General features: G+C 32.5%; 1 protein-coding gene across 2 annotated transcripts in view; it reads right to left on the bottom strand.

Annotated features, from left to right (window-relative positions):
• The window catches only part of LOC149482067 (protein kinase C-binding protein NELL1-like), a 40117-nt gene extending 19100 nt beyond the window's left edge, over nt 1–21017 (bottom strand). For both annotated transcript variants that reach the window (XM_089704007.1, XM_089704008.1), the window contains exons 1-2: nt 20898–21017; nt 3333–3440 (exon numbers count right to left, since the gene is read on the bottom strand). In XM_089704007.1, coding sequence (XP_089560133.1) covers nt 3333–3440; nt 20898–20961 — 172 coding nt within the window. In that variant the 5' untranslated portion in view covers nt 20962–21017. The remainder of the gene's footprint in view (nt 1–3332; nt 3441–20897) is intronic.

The following is a 21017-nucleotide window of genomic DNA, read 5'->3' as shown; positions in this document are numbered from 1 at the left end:
TTTCAATACACTTGTAATTATTCATAGTTTACCAAGAAAGCGTATAAGATGTATCGATTTTACGGTAAGGCAATAACTATTATACATAAACCTGAATAACAATAAATATGAACACTGAACAGCTCTACGCTATTGCAAATTACAATGTTAGCGAAAAAACTACAATACATAATATAGTTATTGTATGTACATCTGAATTCTGAATATTATTATAGTATTACTCATCATTAATTATAGGAAACAATAATTAAGACCAAAGAAGCTAATTGAATAGCTGAGTGATAAATAAATCATGACACTTTGAGGCATATCTCCCCTCGGGAGGTTCCTATAATTTCAATTAAGCACTCAGACCCTTTTCGGGTTGGGTGAGGTTAAAAAAGTTAAAAATGTTTGTGATGATTAAAATGTACATCGTTAATTTTATCAAGGAATAATATAAGGGTAAGCAAATCTTATTCAGAAATAATGAACAATTTTAATTAATATTTTGGCTTTTGCATATTGCATAGGTGTGTATAAAATATTGTTTTAATTTCTAATTTGTTGAATGGTACCTACCGTAAAATTTATAACATTTCAAAAAACAACCATTACCTTTAATATGATATGGTGCAGTTTAACTTAATACAGTACTATTTTAAAACTCTATCTTATTTAGGCTAGTAAATAATTTCTGAAATAAATACACTAGATCCAAATCTATCAGTCAAATAGTGATAAAATCAAATATTGTTCCCTATAAAATAAATTTATTGCAGCGAAATGATACCGGAATTAGAATGATTGTTAACAATAAATATGCACCCCAATAATGTTTTGGTTTCATTAAATCACCCCATAAGCAAAATTTAGCGAGATACAAATATTAGCATGGCTTTGTAAACATTACAGAATGGCACCCCGCTATGAATGTAGTTATTGGCTCTCGTTATTACGTGTGAGGATTATAAATCTTACACTAAGCTGCCCTGATCGCATTAATTTTAGGTAAAGTAAGTTAGGTAGAAAATATAGTACGATATGGTATTGAAAATATGTGAGTTTATTTATCTGTCAGTATTTTTGTATAATTATCTTTTATAAATAAGAATAAGTAAACTAAATCACGGTGCAATATTGAGGTAGATTTAGTACACGGCTTTAGGAAAAACCGTACAATATGAAAGAAAAGTTGAAGCTAATGTCTTATAATGAAAATTCTTAACAAAAATCTTTAAAAATGTGCCAAGTGCCAACACACTGTGCCCCAAAAGATAAATTAGTTCTTTTATAAACGATCCCCAAATGAAATTAATAAAAAAGTAATTCCATGAAGTTCGGTGTCATTATCATACTTTAGTCATTAAATATCAGCTTTTGTGAAGCATCGAGCCGTCGAGAGCAGAAACGAGTGATGTGAAGAGCCACTGCCACTGGCATTGACAAAAGAAACGCGAAACGTATTCAATTTTGTTTACACTGTTATGACAGGCGCAACGTACACTTGTCAATACATTTTTGAATATGAATCGAGAACCAATTTTGGCACTGACATTTAATTATTAGCTACTTCCAGCTACTTCACATCTCCCTTGAAGAGTCAAAAAAGTGTTCACATGAAAAAACGAACAAACGTGTATTTCATGTTGGAAAATACAAACTTATATCAAAGCACTTTTTCATTAAGACTGCTGAGGACAGCAAAAATTGGAACACAGCACCACAATACAAATCTTAATCACAGCATTCTGCTTTGCGAGATTAATCTCTCCGACCCAGATGTCGCAATCGACCTGTCAATGTAGTGCCGTGTACACAATGGAGCAACGTTTGACACCCCGAGATAATGCGGATCCCCGCTAACTAGAGGTGCACCCTTCGACAATTATAACAATGTGTGTGCTGCCTAATGGTGCGATTTGTGGAGTGTAACATTGAAAATCTGGACCACGACGGCAGTCACGCGCAAGATTAATTAATTTTTATTTTTTATCCCAGAAACAGCAATTACCTACGAATGATATATTATTCAATTTGTGGTCAATGAATGTGTACTTTAACCAAATCAATATTCATGGGCTCCCAGACTTTCATTTTTTGTATATTGTACTTTAATTATATAATCGTAAAAATTATTATAAAACTTATTTATGTTTTAAGAAACTTCATATCTCTGCACAATAAAACGTATTTCTCTGTAACGTTGATGCAACAAATGATTTCCATACCCTACATAGTCTTGCAGCTTAGCAATAAATTAATGGTCGAGAAAATTGAAATGAGAGCAATTGTAACGTTTCATCTTCCTGCCCATTGCAGGAATATAGGGCGGGGATTGGGAATATTTGCTGGTGGGATTACTGTCGCTTTGTGGCTAATGGCTTGTCCCGACCGGACTGCTAAGGGATTACGATCTATTCATTTGTGTGGTAAGTCCGATGTGTCAAAAATGATTTAACTACTGGTGTTCTTGAATTACGACATTCAAATTTTGGTGTACGTGTTGATAAAACTTATTATTGCGTTAGATTAATTCAGGTAAACTTTATTTATTATCTACTGTAAAATGTAATACTTAGTTACTTTGATTTTGATTTAATTTGATAGTAATGATTATGGTACCTATTACAATATGTGAGAATAAAATTTGTTAACAATGAATTATTTTATTATTGCCAACATTAATTCAATTAAGTTACATAGGAATTTGATGATTTAGAAACGTTGAAGGCATTTGTTATAATGTAATTAAGATACATTATTAAAGCCTAACTTAATTCCTTTCTATTTAGTAAAGTAGTAAAAATGAAAACGTAAAAAAGTTGATAGAAGTTTTAATGTAAGTACTCATCGCATTGAAACTGCATCGTATTTGATAACAGACATTAAAGCCTAGGCGCGCCCGACACTATTAACTATGTGAAATGCACCTGAAATGGATTGCACCTCCAATGTTTACGATTCCATTAACGACGAGACAGATATTAACGGACGGCACCCTTTAAGTCGTGCTGAATATAACATTTTCATTCGTAATACATAGTTGCTGTCTTGTTGTAATGCAATGCCATACTTAGTTTAACATATGGATTGTAGCTTTCTGCCCAAAAGATTTTTCATTTATAATTTTTCGTAGGTATTTTTACTAGTTTATGTGTAATAAAATTCCATGAATAATATTAAACGAGTAACTATAATAATCATGTAGGTATATTTGTAGTCTATTCGGATTCTTAACACTAAATCACTTGAATAATTTGTAGATCAGTTTCATACTACGTGACTGTTTTAAAAAATCATTATACTAAGGTGTTATTATTGAACCTAATCTACAAAACCATCTAGGTTACCTTGTAGGGTGTAAGCGGTACGCGGTGGTTGCATTCCAGGGACGACTGTGACGCCAGCTCGCGACGTGTTGTGCAGCGACAGCGCGGCCAACAGGTCTAGCTCGGTGGCTGTAACAAATAATTATAATTTATTTTCTTATATTGTTAAAGGAAAACATAACTAACTGATAAACTAACTTCAAAACGAAAGCTCTGACTGCTGAAATTGGGATGGTAGTAAATATGAGATTCATAATCTACACAAGACAAAGCACAAATATTTATTTGGACCTGATGCCAAATTGCGCAAATGCACGATGCAAATATGTATAATAAATATAATACAATAATAACTCTATAAAATTATAATCAAAGAATACAGAAGACCATGATTGGAATCGAAGATATATTTAGTGTTCATAAAAAGCAACTGTTTTAGTAACGATAAAACCAAAGAGTCATAAAATAATAATTATAGTAGAAAAAGATGAGAGATGAGCTATCTGTACAATTATTAGATTATGCCTTATTATTCAACTGAATATTTATTATCAATAAACGTTGGCCTACATTCCGATGATCGATATGCGTAGAAGGTCCCCGAAAATGTGTATCGATTCGAGAAAACTTTCCACCATCAATCATTGACGAACGACTTTTATAAATTTAGTATTTGCAAAGAAAAGTCTTTATAGCTTTTAAACTTTAATGAATTTGTGATTTTAAGAATGGGCGCAAATAAGTAAGTACCAGTTTATTCTAAACTGCTACAATTTAAAATAAGCAAACCCTGCAACTAATTATAATTTAAAACATTTAAATAAATGAATACATATTAATGTAAACATAGTATTGTAAAGTTCAAGCAACTGCTGTGATAAATAACATCCATTTTCTCGCTGTAAGCTTGTTTGTAGATGTCATCTATCACTTTGTAATACCCTTTTGCCGTAATACAAATCCAACATTTGTAAAGAACGACAAGATTTGTGATATTGCTTTTAATGTAATTTAATCATTTGATACAAAGACAGAAACTTTTAATATATTTGTATCATAGTTTTTTATTTCTATGAAAAAAATTAAATTATTTAAGCGTACCTATCACGTATGTAAATTAATGCAAATTCTGACACATTTGTCCTACAATGTTAATTGAAATGGGTATAACATTCTCATTATAATAACTAAGAAATAATTAAAATTTCTCAGCAAGCCCTATTCGCATCTTCTTATTAAATTCATTTTATTTTACTAGAGAGAAGGAATGAAACATGTAATGAATACCAAAAAGAAATAAAAAGCTTCATAAAAATAAGCTCAGTTTTATTCGTAGGTACTCACACAACGTCATTTACGTGTTAAATATAAATTCAATGCGAAAACTTATTTTAATGTTTTTAAGATAATATCAAACCTATGTCTGCATTATTTTAATTCATAAACAACAATTATATTACATACATTACATTACAAATTAAATACATATTGTAATAATGATAACGTCTCATCAGTCACGCTAACCCGGTCACGTAGCTACGTAGCGCTCGTAGAATTGCTACGAGACAGCCTGTCGCTATTTAATGAATTTATTTCAAGAAATGTGACCACATAGCGAATATCATGATAAAATATGAACTACACTATCAAATTTATTATCAACGTATACAATAAATTCGCAGTGAGTTATTAAAATTTTTGAAATAGAACCTTGTTTTTGCGTATGAATTTTAAATGACAGTCATGGGACTTAAGGGTTGTTATAACTCGTATCGTCAATTAAAAAAACGTTTTTCATTCAATTCTCCACTCACTTTTCACACTTTTAATTACCAAATGAATGAATATCATAAAAACTTTTTCAACGAGTTACACGAAAGATAGATGTTAATAACACGCTAAACGTTATTTATAGAGAAAAGCAAAACGTTTAGTGTGAAGTGTGCTAGTGCTAATTGACTGAGGGGCGCAGGCTCGCAGCAACTTCAATTAAATAGCGTCACGGCTCCGACGAGACCTCTTGTCTCCCTTCACCTCCAATTTGTGACGCCCATAACAGAATCCTTTAGGGCTAACACGATTGCGTAATGTATTTTTATTCGCCTTTTATTGTGCATAACGTCCAAGTACCAATTCTGGTAGGGAGAAAATTAAATCAGTTTGATGAAAAATTACCATATTTTTAGTTACTTCAAGAATAGATACCGTTTTTAAAGATAAAGTGACGATTGTACATTGTAATTATTATACCTTCACATTTAATAAAGCTTGCGTGTAGAACTAGTCGTGATAAATATTAATAACGAAGGTTATTTTCTTATTTAATAGGAGGTAGAATACTGTGATTTGACCGATGATGTAACAATTTTTTTAAGATATTAAAAGAGATGATGAATTCAGTCTCGTGTGTGTCGATGAATATATAATCATATATAATATATAATGAATATATAATATATTTTTTTAATATATTCTTTCTTTTATTTCTTTTTTGCGCTATCCTTATTCTTCTCACATTTCCTTTCCTACCAGGTTGCCTGGCAGAGATTGCTGTGTAGCAATAAGGCCGCCTATTGTGTAAAATTTTTGTACCTTACTAATTTGTACCAAATTTCCTATATTGTTTTGTACAATGAAGTGTTATAAATAAATAAATATATATAGCATGACTAAAATTTTAGAATTATTATCTTTATGATAAACTAGTAAACGTATGTTTTACTACAGAAAGGAACATATAATATTTCTCAGAATATATATAGTCAATCACTTCGGCTATTCCCTTTTTATATGTATTATAGGAAACTACAAATACATTATCAGAATCACAACTGAGTTATTAAATTATTTCTTAAATATATAATTTCATAAACGAAGATGAGCATTATCTAAATGTGAAACTTTGTCGCCTATCACATCGTCGATTATGGCCTAATTTACGAGTAGAGTTTGAGTCAGCCCTGCCGCCGGCGCCGCTGCGTCGCCGGCTCGTCTGGTCTGTCTCCAACCGAACTGATACAATGCGACGCTCCAGATTGCCTCGTAAACTGCCGACTACCTACTGAGCATTGTCTTTAAACTTTGTATTATACTCCACTGCATATCCAGAGGGTGGGAAATATAGCCGGTTTTGAGATAAGAGTTGCATTTGCCTCGATTGGAAACAGACCGCCATTTATTTAGATCATAAAGTAATAAATGATATTTTGAATTGTACGTATTAAATATTTTCAGTATTAATGTTATACCTTCAGAAATCGTAAACATTAGTTTACGTTCCAAATAAATGTTTCTAAAGACGTCTTATCGTGTTATCCCTGAGTAACATTTATAGCAGCCATATAGCCTACAGCGTGGACGTAAAAACTCTCAGTAATAAAAATTGCTACAGTTCCAAGAAACTGCTGCAGAATTGCATGAAGTTTCAGAATTTACTACTTGAACTAACTATGTTAGTTGTAATCCGAGAGATTTAAAGTCTATAAAAGTAGTGAGTAATTTACGCAACCTATGTGCTATAATAAGTATAGCGTAACTGTGTTGCATTCGCTACTGCAATTTTATGGTGCGGAAACGTACGAATATCGCGATATGCATTAGTCTGGCAGCGATAAAATTCCAATCAGCTGCTTTTCAAGAGCAATTAATTTGTAGTAACCTTTCAACGAAACGGATTTTATTAGAGGCGGAATAATTTATATTATAGATGCAATAACAATATTATCAACGGGACCACGATAATAAACATGAATTTATTGCTATTTCTTTCCTATTAAATAAGACAAGAAAAAGTAATTTTCGTACAAAATTTTAGATTTCTCTATTGGTAAGATTTTTTGGTTGCAAAATAATGAACTCGCAAACGAACATTTCGAACTATCGTATTACAAATGTATTAGAAAGACATAAAGATTGAATTCTTAATCACGATTATAAAATTATTACAAAACTGAAAATCTAAAAAATATTTCTGCAATACATTTTCTGTAAAAGTAAGTAAAAATTATAAAAGTAGCTCGTATCCCAACCAAAAAAAAATCCAAAATGATATTTGAAAAATACTAACAGGGTTTTAGCACGATACGGTCTATAATTACAAAAGCTATTCATCAAAATTGGAAAGGCAATTAACACTTCGCTATTTTCATGCCTTTAGTCTTAACGAGACGGAACAATTTGGTTATAGCCAACCCTTGTCATAGACAATTAATTACTTTAATTACAAATTTTATTCGCGACATTTACTCTTCACTTTGTGTTAGTTTATACCGATGATTAATTACACTCAGTCCATTTCTTTAAAAGACGTACATAACATTGTTACATACGTTTCTTGTACATTTTGCATAGAATCCACAAAAATGTCAAGACACTTTTTAAGTACACTCAGTAACACACAGACATACACTATAAATAATAAGATATTGGAAGAAGTAACCACTATTAAAGATCTCGGAGTTGTTTTTGATAATAAAATTAAATTTAACACCCATATCGACACTGTTGCAAATAAAGCCTTTCAAATGCTAGGCTTTGTAATCAGAAACACAAAAGAATTCAGGAAACCACAAACTAAGATCAAACTTTTTTCGGCTCTAGTTCGACCCGGTCTTGAATATTGCTCTCAAGTCTGGTCACCGCACTACGAGGTACATATTAAGCGTCTAGAGAAAATCCAAAAACGTTTCCTGTGGCACCTAACGTATCAATGCAATAAAGCAAAATTGTTACCGACGTATGAAAATCAATTAAAACACTTTAATCTCCATCGTTTATCGGACAGGAGACAGTTATTGGACATGAGCTTTTTGTACAAATTAGTTAATGGTTTGTTGGACTGCCCGTTTCTTATTGAGAGAATAAATATTAACGCACCTTCGAGGTTGCCCCGTGTAGATAAATACGCCCCTTTTTCGACCAAAATATCTAAAACCAACCTGGGTCAGAATGCCACAATAAATAGGCTCTTAAAACAGTGTAACAAATTGTCAAAAGATCGTGCAATAGACATAGACATATTCTCAGACAGTCTTCCAAAATTTAAAAATAATGTTGTTGCTTCATTTGTCTCATGATTAACATCATTGTCCCGGTCAAGTTTTGTGTGTTTACTATTATATAAATTTTAAATGTTTAGTCAATTTAGATTTATAAGTTAATTATTTACATTTTTTTGTTTTCTCATAGTTCTCAACATAAAAAAAATATTTAAATGTAAGATACTAACTATCACTGTTTTCTTTTTAACTTATTTTTTTCAAATTAATCGTTGTAGTTATTGTCATAATATGTAACCGTAAACCGTTTTATTTCGCATGTGGTGTTAGCCTTTAAGTAGTTATTACATTTATGTAAGTTATTTTGTAATCTTTTTTTTGTATGCTTGTACTGATGTAATAACTGTTGGCTGACCTTAAATAAATAAATAAATAAATAATATAAAAGCATTATAAATCATATCGATATAGATATCGAAAGTATTAGATACCTATAAAAGTACAAACCTTTTTGGCAATAAAACTGTGAAGAGAAACAATATTTCAAGTCACTTTGAGACGTACACGAAAACGCTTTATGTGAACTACGTATAATATTACTCACCGACACTCCACTCCATGTATTTTTTATTACTTTGTACGAATGGTGATATATTACGTATGAACTAACATTCCCTTTTTCCGTCTCGACATAATATTTTGATTTGATTAAGATTGATAACGTTTGAATTCAATCTTTAGTACTTTCATTGCTATGTTTAATTCGTATTTATTCAACCATTTAATTCTTTCTACATTATTTTTCTACTCGATTTGACTATAAGTCCCTTCGTAATCCGAGACAAAGTGTAATCGACTATGGTATTAGCATACTCTATGCAGTTCAGTGAATTATGCAAGGGTTAATAACAATTAAGGGAAGTCCTTGAAGGCGGTGAAACCTGTCCGGAACTAAATTGACCATATGGCAAGTTAATTATAATATTTATCGGTAACCAGAGACGGAATTGTGTTCACACGTTACTTGTTACATAATAGTAAAAAATATAAGTCGCGTGCCTGAAGTGTAATTGGACACGAACATTGTACCTATATTTGTTCTTTTCATTCCATTGATTTAAAAATAATCTGTCTGCAATTTTACTATATTTTTATTGAACAGATATTTACGTAGTAGTATTGACTCAGTTCACAATCAATCCTTAATCTTAATGCTAATCTCATGTAAAATAAGGAATATTATACATTACGAGTTTATAGTTGTTTGAATTTCAAATCTTACAGTGACGGTATTGGGCCTTAAGGTGTGTAACTTGAATCTTCAAAACATAAAATATGTATGTAAAATTTCCTTCGCTATTACTTTCTAAAGGTGTATATAAAATTACTTTCACTTACAATATGAAGTAGGTACCACTTAGGAAATAATATTTTAAAAGAGATTTTAGCAAAAAAAAAATAATACATAGCGTTACTACGTTACTTTTGATAAATTATTCTTTACATTATAAAAATCATAATTAAAAACCTAGACGTCAATTCTAAGATAAAAATTCTATGCAATAAATAAGATTGAATCCCGCTCTACATATTTTTCTCTTGAGTTATCATTAATGAAGAATATATCTTTTTATCCAACATGTGAATAAAATATTTCCATTCATAACGTTCTATTCAGCATATTTTATATTAAAAAGCAAGTAAAGCCACACGTCTTTTATGAGCAAAGTAAAGTACAAAGGGGAGGGACCACAGGGAGGGACGCTTTGAGTCGGCGGCATATGTCACGCGCGTGCCAGTTCGCCGTCTCTACTTACATTTGTTTTTTGTGAAGATTGTATGCTCCCTCAGTTTACTAGTTACACCCTTATACCTTATTCGCTATGTTCACATTTATCGGAAATCAAAGAAAATTATTACAAGACAGACAGACAGTATCAAACAATCAAACAGAACAGTATACTAGATTTTTTACCAAATTTACTCTCATAGAGTCTTTATTAATCTGAGGCGTTAACACCATTGATTAACCAAATTATTATAAAATATTTAAACATTTATATTCTAATAATAAAATTAGGAAATATTACTTTATAAATAAGAAGATACTTCCATATACCTATTTAAAGAACATTCAATATAATTCGCCGGCGTAATGCGCTCTACATTTTCATGATTATGTCACACAAACAAACATTCCTAATCAACAATCGGCCCATTGACCTTCCTATAGCAATATTTCGTATCGAATGACGATCAGGTGATATGTTAAAAAGTGTTTACTCGATTTCTAAGCATTGCGGTGGTCTGCCTCGTTGCTTCTTAATTGCTGACGCAATAAATACACAACAATCGCATGTGAACAATGAGATTACATCAGATGCAATATATTCACTGTTTGGATCGTTATTAATACACACAGATTGGAAATATAAAAAGTTAATCTTATAACTTGTACACGTATCTCGAACAAAAATATCGTGAACGTATCCCGAACAAAAACAACTTTAATAAAATTCAGGATTGAAGGCATACAAAATATGTATTAACTAGTTTAGTATTGCTTGTTTGGTAGGTTTGCTATTGGATGGAAAAATATCGTAAGAGACAAATCTGATTTGGATTATATACGTACAATTTTGTATCTTACCCAAGACTGTGATAGCAGACTATAGGTATTTACAAAAAAATCAAAAAGGGTACCTATCATAACTAAAAAATGTTGTTGTGTTGTAACAAAACAAAAAAGGCTAGTCGCGTATGAATTTACATAAAAAATATCAGGTTAGAAATTAGAATAAACGCGGGATTTTGGAATATTTTGTCCGTTAATAAGGCTACTGGGGTGAGCCGGCGACCCGGTGTTCGACAGGTGGCGGACACGCGCCGCTGCGCCCCCCGTGCCATATCGGGCCCTAGACCATACCGCAACTGGACTTTGATGCTTTTTATTTCAAGCTATGAGATAGCTATGACATAGCTTCTTAATTTTTTGTAGAAATGCGACTCAATACATTATTTTTACCAAATATTATACTATAGGGCCAAGGGTATGTAAGTACAACTAGAATAATTATGCGTTATTTTTTTCAAGTACCTAATTTTGTTTCATTCTAAAATACTACGTCTATAAACTGTATGTATGCTAAATATTCATTTCATTTGACGCAATACGCGATGGAACTGTTGTTTTACCATAGCATAGAGCAATAAATCTCATATGTGAGGATATAATTCAATGTTGCTATTTGAAATTCCGATATCGGCCGTCCTTCAAGCACCCTTGCCGACACTTGCAAATAGCATCCGGTGGCTTAGATTATGTTAATATTTAAAATGTTAGGCGATAGACTACGTCAGAGCTGAAATCACCTGTAAAATCACGCCATTCCTACTTACTATATTTGACTTTATCGCTATGTGTTAGTAATAATTTTGCAGGTGAGTTCGTGTATTTTTTAATAAATTAAAACCTTACGTTTCATTAATCAAAGAAATATATTCAGTTAAAAATACTCTACGTTCGAAAGTATAATTATTTGCTGTTTAAAAACACCCGTTTCCAATACCTAATTCAATGATTGCCTTATTTCTACGTTACGGATTAACGCGAACGGATTTAAGTTCAAACATACTTTATAGCATTAAAATACATTCATGATCATCATTATCATCATAAGCCCATATACATTCCCACTGCTGGGACACGGGCCTCCTATGAGGGTTAAAATACATTAATAATAGATTACTATAGAGACAAACTAGTCTTGTATTACAACGCAGTCGGTAAAGTCTTTGACACTTTAAACTTGACAGTGGGGCACGCGTCCGCCGGGTAATCCTGCGCAAACATCACGGCTGATAGCGCTTATCGCACGTGCTATTGTTACCGGGATGTATTACTTCCTCGAACACTATTTCTAACACTAATATCGAGCACTGTTTAATGTTAAGGACTGCGTAGGTTCTTGTTGTATCGATCACTGATTTCACCAATGACTTCTATCTAGAGTGTAATTTTTAAAGATTAAAAAAAAACTAATTTTATACTTTTTGATATTTACAATTTAATATCATATTTTCTCTAAGCATTGTGTGATTGTATCATTCATCGTATACTTTAAAAACTATAAGAAACAATCGTTCTCTACATTCATAAATTTTCTTTAATTGCAGCAGTAGTGACAGCATTTTAGGCCCCCACAATGACGCAGCATAAAGCCGAAACGAAATGTAGCCTATATCGTTTATTGGCTCTTGAACATGTGCTGTAAGTAGCCAATGTTGGTAGAGGGACGATCAACCTGTTATTACGTTACACACCACCCCGCTTCTACCCTGCTATCAATAGTCAATACTTGAACTTAATTTTTGACACTTTTCATTAGCTTATTTTTTTAAACGACACGACACGACCTTCACCTAAAAGATTAAAAAAATCAAAAATATTACAAATCCTTAATTTTAGCGACTACATATAACAACATTTTATACTTTATAAAAAAAAGATCTGTATTATGTAAACGACGGTTGACCTATACGAACTAATATTTTACAATACCTCGAATAAATATAGTCTCAGCTAAATAAATAGCTGGAAGCATATCACGTTTCTAGCTTTTCTAACATTTTCCATGTAAAAAGATATAAAAGAACGACCATGAAAAAAACTATTAATTTTAAATAGGTACATGAGCATGAACAGAGCATGTTATTTGAATTATTCTGTAGAAATCAGCAATTATAATATAATATTAAACAAATTCCTTCAAGAAAATAAGTAGTATCATAATAATCTAAATTCTGAATACATATTATAAAAGACACATAAGCTCTTATAAAATGTATTTATAAAACATTAGTAAAATAAGCGTTTTTTTATAATTTATAGAAAAATAACTTTAAAAGTAATTAATAAAATAAAAAGATTGAAATAGTATCAACTCATAAATTACTCATAAAAATAGATAAATTATAAATATGTATGCCAATAATTGAATGCATTGATAAAATAAGGATGGCAATATAAACGAGACAAGTGTTGAATAAACTGACGAAGCTAAATGAAATTCATTTGTCCCGAAGCACCCTTGAACCCGAGGGTAAAATTCGTTTCACTTGCGAATAGACGTGATTCAATTTGTCCAAACGTTGATTAGATAAATAACAGCTGGGCCACGATCCCTTATAATGAAGTCGTGTGCCGGAATTAACTAATTCCTTTGTATAAATTAGCGTAATTCAAAATCTTATTCAAATATTTCCCTAAATAGCTTCCTTACGCAATTAAATATTCATTGTAATAACTAGAAAATATAGGGAAATACCACAAATAGTACAAATATTAGAAAATAAATGGCTCCCTTGACACTAAGTCCCAAGGCGTCGCCGTCGACTTCACAAATTATTTACGCAATGTAAATTCGACCCAATTGCCTCGCAGGCGTTCATAATTCAGTGTGTGTGGAATCACTCACATATTAAATACGTAAAAGATCGATAGTATTTGGACAGTACGAGGCGCGTTGCCCCGCAACACGGTAGACGATGCACGGGGTGGCTCACAGGCTTGCATTGCGTGCAAGAGCCGCGGCCCACCAGTAACAGCTACACATTAGTCTTCCATGATTAGCCAATCCCTTAGCCCAGCCTATTTACGTCTAGACACCCATACAGGCTATTACTCCGCTCAAATGTCTGCTAATGTGACATTGAAAATGGAAAGTTTTAGATAAAAATATTCATTTTTCTCTTTTTAATCACGCTGAGTTTCATTATGTTTCACAGTGCAGTGATATCTATGCAACGTGCGGAGGGCGGAATTGACTCCTAAAGACGCAACGAGAATTGTTGCTTTAAGTTGAACTCAATGTTCGAAGTATTTCGATGGCCGTGAACGTTGTACGAGGTCAAAATAGATTCGAAGCACCGCATTGCGCTCTATGCGACACCTGCAACGCAATATATTTGATCTTATTGCAATTTAATATATTTTTATGCACATCTAAAGATTTCCTCGAATTTTCCAGACAGAAATCGACTTATTATTTCATAAATCGACTGTGTCCTTTTATAGATTTAGAACTACATCTTTACCAAAATACAAGAACATGATAAGTTAAATGTTAATTTATAATATTTTCTCTGGTACGATTAATCATTGATTATTGAGTAAGTTTCGTTTGCCACGCAAATAGAACTAACCTAACTTCTATTCCTACAAATATTTAACTATCAGTGCTCACGAACTAACTCCGCAAACCGAAGAACTAATCACGTCATCGGTTCTACGTACGAATAATGAGACAGACATAATATTATTCCTGGTATTTTTTCATGGAAATTAGGTGGAAAAACGCGGGTAACATGTTTTATTTATTGAGTTCGCTGCTGTAATGGCGCCAATGCCAAGGTGTGGATCAAATTATATCGGATTTACTGATTTCATTTCAATAATATTTTCGGTTACTATGTGCATTGTGCATGCTTGGGGTACAGGTTAATTTATTGCATTATTCAAATTTCAATTTCGTAAGTAAGATAATAGCTACAATTCATAAATGAAATGAAAAAGGATTTCAGTGTGATAAATTACATTTTAAATACTTAATTGAAGGGAAACGATGTGGTAATAAAGTATTAATCTAAAAGCACGCACGCATGACCCATAAATTGTAAGTCATATATGATTCGTGTAAACCAAAATGAGAAAAGTTTTCGACGCACTAAACTATTTATAGAACCATGAATTTGATATGAATAGGACGAGTTATGTGTGTCGCATTTAAGGAAGTCAAAATTTACCTAATAACAACCACGAAAACTTTGTCATAAATTTCAAAGATATGATACCTTTACAATAGGTAACCTATAGCTGTTACCTATTATAGAGCTTCAATCAGAACTTATATTTTAACCCTTATAGAATACAAAATTTCTATTAAAATAGTCCAATAAGATTCAAGCATTAATACAGTATTAATAATATTCCTTCTTTTTTAAAAGAATTGAATATAACTTCAAAAACTATATAACATACGCCATTCCAGATTAATTTCTTTTTAAATTTGATTCTCTCGAACAACTACAAAGTATAATTTAACAGCACATGTGAGAGCCATTTTCTTTGAGTACTACTTTTATTAAGCAACACTAAACAAAGTTATGTATAAAGTTATATCGTATCGCATACTCGTAATATAAAACTGTTCTGAACAGAAGATAACTTAAGGAGGCCAAACACTAACCCTGCGCATTTTGTAAATTATAGCTTTTAAGTATGTATAAAAAGCACTACAAATTGAAAATCAATTTATACTATTTATCCTCCTAAATTGTATTTATACTAAATAATATTAAAATAAGTAATCTCTATAACAACCGCTGAGATTTATTTCCGCTTCATATTGCAGAATACAAACCAAAGCAATAAAATATAATCATCAAATATAGCTAGTATATCATCCCAACTAAACTAAATATCAATTTGAAAACGTTTCACTCGGGGGACGGAAGCTAGGGGCAGTGTATCGGACTTGGGGGAAAATGAAAGATAGAGGGTGCAATATGCAATTTCATATCTGATTTTTCTTATACACTCTTTGCAATGATAGAGATGATTAATTTCATTTGAAAATGATATGGATAGTGTAGATTCAGTACATTTATGTTTGTATCCTTTGCCATGATTATAATGTACAATGCAATGCGAAGAAAATAGAGATATTTTCTTAGTTCTAAACAACTAAGAAAACCTCTGACATTTTTGTAAATAGGAATACGAGTGTCTAATATTTTAAAGTTATTCGACTCTAGCATGACTCTAGCATTTCGGTGCCGTTATTAATTATTATTGTTGTTTGTTTAGTGTTATCAACAATTTAAATTTCCATTCAGAACATGTCATTATGACGCTTTCTTTCAGTAATAAATAAAGGAGATTGAAGTTTCGTGTACTGTAAAGCACACTATATAGCTTGTAGACATTCCCCACGGGGCGTTCCACACGCGAATATTACCTACTACTCCTACGTCGTACCTTAACTTACGTGCAACCCTGTGTTATGCATTGGGCCGACGAACCCTAACAAACTTTCTCTATTTTTAAAATGACAAATTCGTTTTTAATGTCTATTAATATAGACAAGCTTTATCAAACATTTCGTGTGTTTTTATTTTCACTATTTACCCAACACATAATTTTTATTAGTGCTATAAAACAATAATTCGGTTTGGATTAACAGCCGGCAATGCTTTCGTCGCGATTACGCCCGTTTTACTATCGCTATTAAGGTGGTTTATTTTCAAAGTTTTTATAGCACGATACAATAATATTTTACGTAATACGAGATCCATATTCATGCATCAGAACTACAGTATATAACGCTTATTATTATACGTATATTATAGTAGAAGCATATGCAGCAATTGATCAGATTTATTTATTATTTTAGGAAGTATGCATTTTTTACAAGAAGCACGTGTCACAGGAAACTATTTCAATAGCGGACATCACACAGGTTATTGCATTTGTATTTATTTTGTTCCGTCAACAGTTCCCACGCCTAAGTTCTCGGAAAATGAATCATAACTTAAGGCTTTGTCAGATAGGACGCGTATTTTAGCGCTGCGTAGTAGCGCTACAGCGTCCTGTTTTAACGTCGCGCGAGGCTTCGTCAAACAGAACGCTTTAGCGCGCGTTAGGACACAGCAATTGATATTATTAAAGCTGCATGTTGTTTACATAATTATTACTTACGAACAAAACAAGGTACAGCGATATTAACTCCGGAGTCGGAAGAATTTTTTACTTACCAGTTTCATTAATTTCTTCTCCGATTTGTGCCCACAATTTTGCCTTCATTGAAATATCTTTATAGTTTATATGAACTATCCTTCGTATTATATAAGCATGGATATTTTCTAACCAATTCTATCAAATTTTCGGTCATTATGCAGTATTTTATTATTATTTTACGCCTATTAACTCCGACGCTAAAATAAAATTTGTAAAAAAATACAACACCCGACGTTAAAGCGTCCTAACGCCGCGACAGAGCGTTGCGTACTGCTAGCGCCGGCGCTCTGTTTGACGGTATTCTACGATGGTAGTAGAACACATCTTAGCGTCATATCGCGGCGTCAACTTAACGCTCTGACGCGCGCTAAGTACGCGTCCTGTCTGACAAAGCCTTTATACCTAACAGCGTACTAGTTACATGAAACCAAAATAACAAATATTTTAAAGATTATTTGAAATAAATTTACTTTAATGTGTATTTCGTGCTGATTAATGTCGGATTGCCGATAGCTGTATATTTTAATTTATGTAAACTATTTAGATTGAAATATATTTTAAAAACTACATAAGCATTTAATAGTCAACGTAACAATCGGAATTGTATTGTTATAGTAGAATTACCGCTATCAGACTCGGATTATTCTCTTTACACAAATTTGCACGATAAGATAATCGACGGTATGTAGAAAACCCGGCGCTAAATCCACACAAGGTAATTGTAGCATGAATCTGAAAAACTATACTATTAGAGAATTAAAAAATATAAATATAAAATAACGATTTATAAAAATGTAGTTATCATGTTATTGAAAATTGTCCCCTCATCAATAAAGATTAAACAATAAATGTAAATCACTTTTTTTACTCGATAATACATATTCTTTTAGGTTATATTTTAACTTTGAGGAAAAAATTTGACGGCTTAATGACATTTTATGTGGGTACCTTGAAGTAATATTCGATATCCAAATGAACAGGCAACGGTATGAATATCTTACATAGCTCTACGTCACGCTATAATTCAACTTCATTACCGAAAAATGTTTCTTTCCCCGAAATTCTTTGAGCTACAGAATAATTCCGATAAAACGGCAATAGAATATAAAATTTGAATGCGACGAGAGCGGGGCTGACGATAAAAATTCAATGCGGTAAAGTAGCTTACGTAAGGCGGGCGATGTAGGCGCCTACGAGAGGCAAGCTCATTCACGAACCTTATTAAATAGAATTGTTCCCATCTGTTCCCGAATCTTAATGAACAGTACAATATGCAATCTTTCAGTAAGCTTACGTCGTATGCCTGATCCTTAAATGTTCGTATCAGTATATTCAATTCAATTTACGTACATATAAGCAAATTTATTGTATAAAATTCAAAGCTAAATTTCTAATCAAAGAGATATGATAACAATTCAATTGTATGTGCATTCCATTTCTAAGACATAGAACATATTTAATTGTACTCGTTCCATATATTCATGGTGACTGTTCATGAAAGTTGCAGGTAGAGCTGGCTCACAGCCAAACCTAAATGACTATGTTTGGCTCTGGCTTATCATTCCATTGGCCTATTAAACGTGCAAGAAGTAGAGCAGTCGATTGTAAATGAGTTTCGATGGATCATTGCAGTGCCAGTTCAGAAGGATTAACGAGCTGAAAATGCCTTGAGCTTAGCTTGCATCTTGCTAGGACTTGTACTTGGGAACGATAAGAACAATTTAGGGATAGTTTTTCGTCATTTTATTTTGAAGGCTTGATATATTAGTATCAATTTATATCTAATGAACCCAATACAATCGTTAGTTACACTATGCAGTAAATTTCAATGTCATTGCAGCAAACGTAAATAAATTTTGTACTACATAAAATGTAGGTTTTTGTTGATTGATGAAAAAATCATCAGGTTATGGTCACACAATGTTAATAAAAAAGCAATATGTGCAAGGGGAAAAAGTGATAACAATGCTTATTTGTTTCTTATAGGAAAAAGCTTTGCGAATGGATAAATAAAGTTCAATCATAATAATTTTGTAGTTATAATGAATTTCAACAAAAACTTACATGAAGATTGTTATTTGTCTCATATTCTTTTAAAATTTTACCAAATATATGACGTATTATCCACTGACCTCATATAGGAAACCTCCACAATCTTTATAGCGTGTACGTAAAGATGGTTAGACAAAGATCGCAGGTCATAAACGTAGGTTTGCCCTAAATGTGTTCGGGTCGTCGGCCGGCTTGACAAATGTAAGGAAATGACAGCCCTTTCCGCCACTACCTACTACGAGACCAGATGTTCCACTTTGATTCGGAAAAGCTAAAGCCGACGTGTAACAGAGGATATTGCAACAATTTTCAAATTTCCTCCGAAGTGTTTCAATTCTACAGTAGGTATTTTCAATATTTAAAACTCACCTGAAATACGTTTTTAACATATATCAATTGCTTTTTAACTTATCACAACTTTATTCTTATTATGTGTGAACTTTGAAATAAAGACCTCTGATTTCAAAATGCTGCGCGTTGAAGTCTTTTCAATGCAATTGAAATTTATATAACATATTATTATGTTTAAAATTCGTGTTTTAAGTTACCACTTTTCTTGCTGTTTATATCTACAACACAGAAGTATAAAAATGCTAAATAATATGTAATAGATAATTGCTATAAATATTTACATAAATTATCATCAAATCTGACTCACTCAATTGGTCGGTAGCACATCGGTGTGAAATCGCGCGATATTACTGATAAGATATCAACAAATCATCATTTTATCACTGGCAAAATTATTTTACGTTTTCATTCACCTTTCCATGTGCTAGTAAATATACGAGAGCGTGTTCTGTCTAAATAATCGCTGTCGTCATACATGATAATTTATTAAATTGACTAACAACAATAAATTTCAAATTTAAAATATACCACATACTTTTTTATAGACATAGTTACAGTGTATTATGTTTTTTGTATATTAATTATGAAAAAATAACCCTTTATGCAAATTGCATGCGGTATGCGAGGCGTCAAAATGACAGATAACATATTCGGGCAGGTGTCGAAAGATGCGCATGCACTTCAGCGACTGGCTATCGGCTAGTGGCGTGATTAAGATCAATATTTACTCAGATGTGTATTATCATATGACGTAAGGACTAAGGTAGTGTTTGGTGGCGGCGGACTCGCAAGGACGGCACTATACTCTACAACCCAGCGTGTCCCGGCATGCGCTACTCGTCAAACTTAAGTTTTCGTTTTCAGTTATGTAAGCCGCAAAGTTTAGATAGATTCTTATGTAATGGTCAAAATATAGGTTTACTTCTATTTAAGTTACTTCACTAATTTACGAAGTACTGTTTTCGCAAAACGATACGCATAAGTATTTTTACACTTTAAATTAATCAAGTGAATTAAGCGATTTATAAACAAACGGTGGTGCGAGAAAATTAATACGATAAGAAATATAAGTTAATAAGTGAAAACGTATTCAATGAGAGCGAACTTGAACCCTCTAAAGTCATTACTCGGGAGGGTTGATCGCGATAGAGCACACACTGCGGTCGTTTTCCTCAAAACCACAAGAAAACGTGAACATAGACGAAAATTTGACTAAGGGTCGAATCAGCTGATCGGCACACCCTAAGCTACCGCAAATCTTGTAAAAGCTATGAAACGTGCGAAAAACGTGTTATATTGACGGAACGTAAATCAGCTGATCGCTAGATTTGTAGTCGTAAAATAATTCGTATGTGAATTTTGAGCATGATTATTGAAAGTGGTACTCACCGGCCGCGTTCGTCAGCCACCACCAGCAGAACCAGGCGGCCACGAGCGGCCGAGTGCCGGCCATGTCAGCGGCAGCGCATCACACGCGCGCTCTTGCCGGCCGCCCCGGCGTACTGAACC

This window comes from Colias philodice, chromosome 15, assembly GCF_061535455.1.
Source record: "Colias philodice isolate Cphi_HAF_F1 chromosome 15, ilColPhil1 Martin Lab GWU primary, whole genome shotgun sequence".
Lineage (NCBI taxonomy): Eukaryota > Metazoa > Arthropoda > Insecta > Lepidoptera > Pieridae > Colias > Colias philodice.
This window is presented reverse-complemented; position numbering and strand designations above follow the sequence as displayed.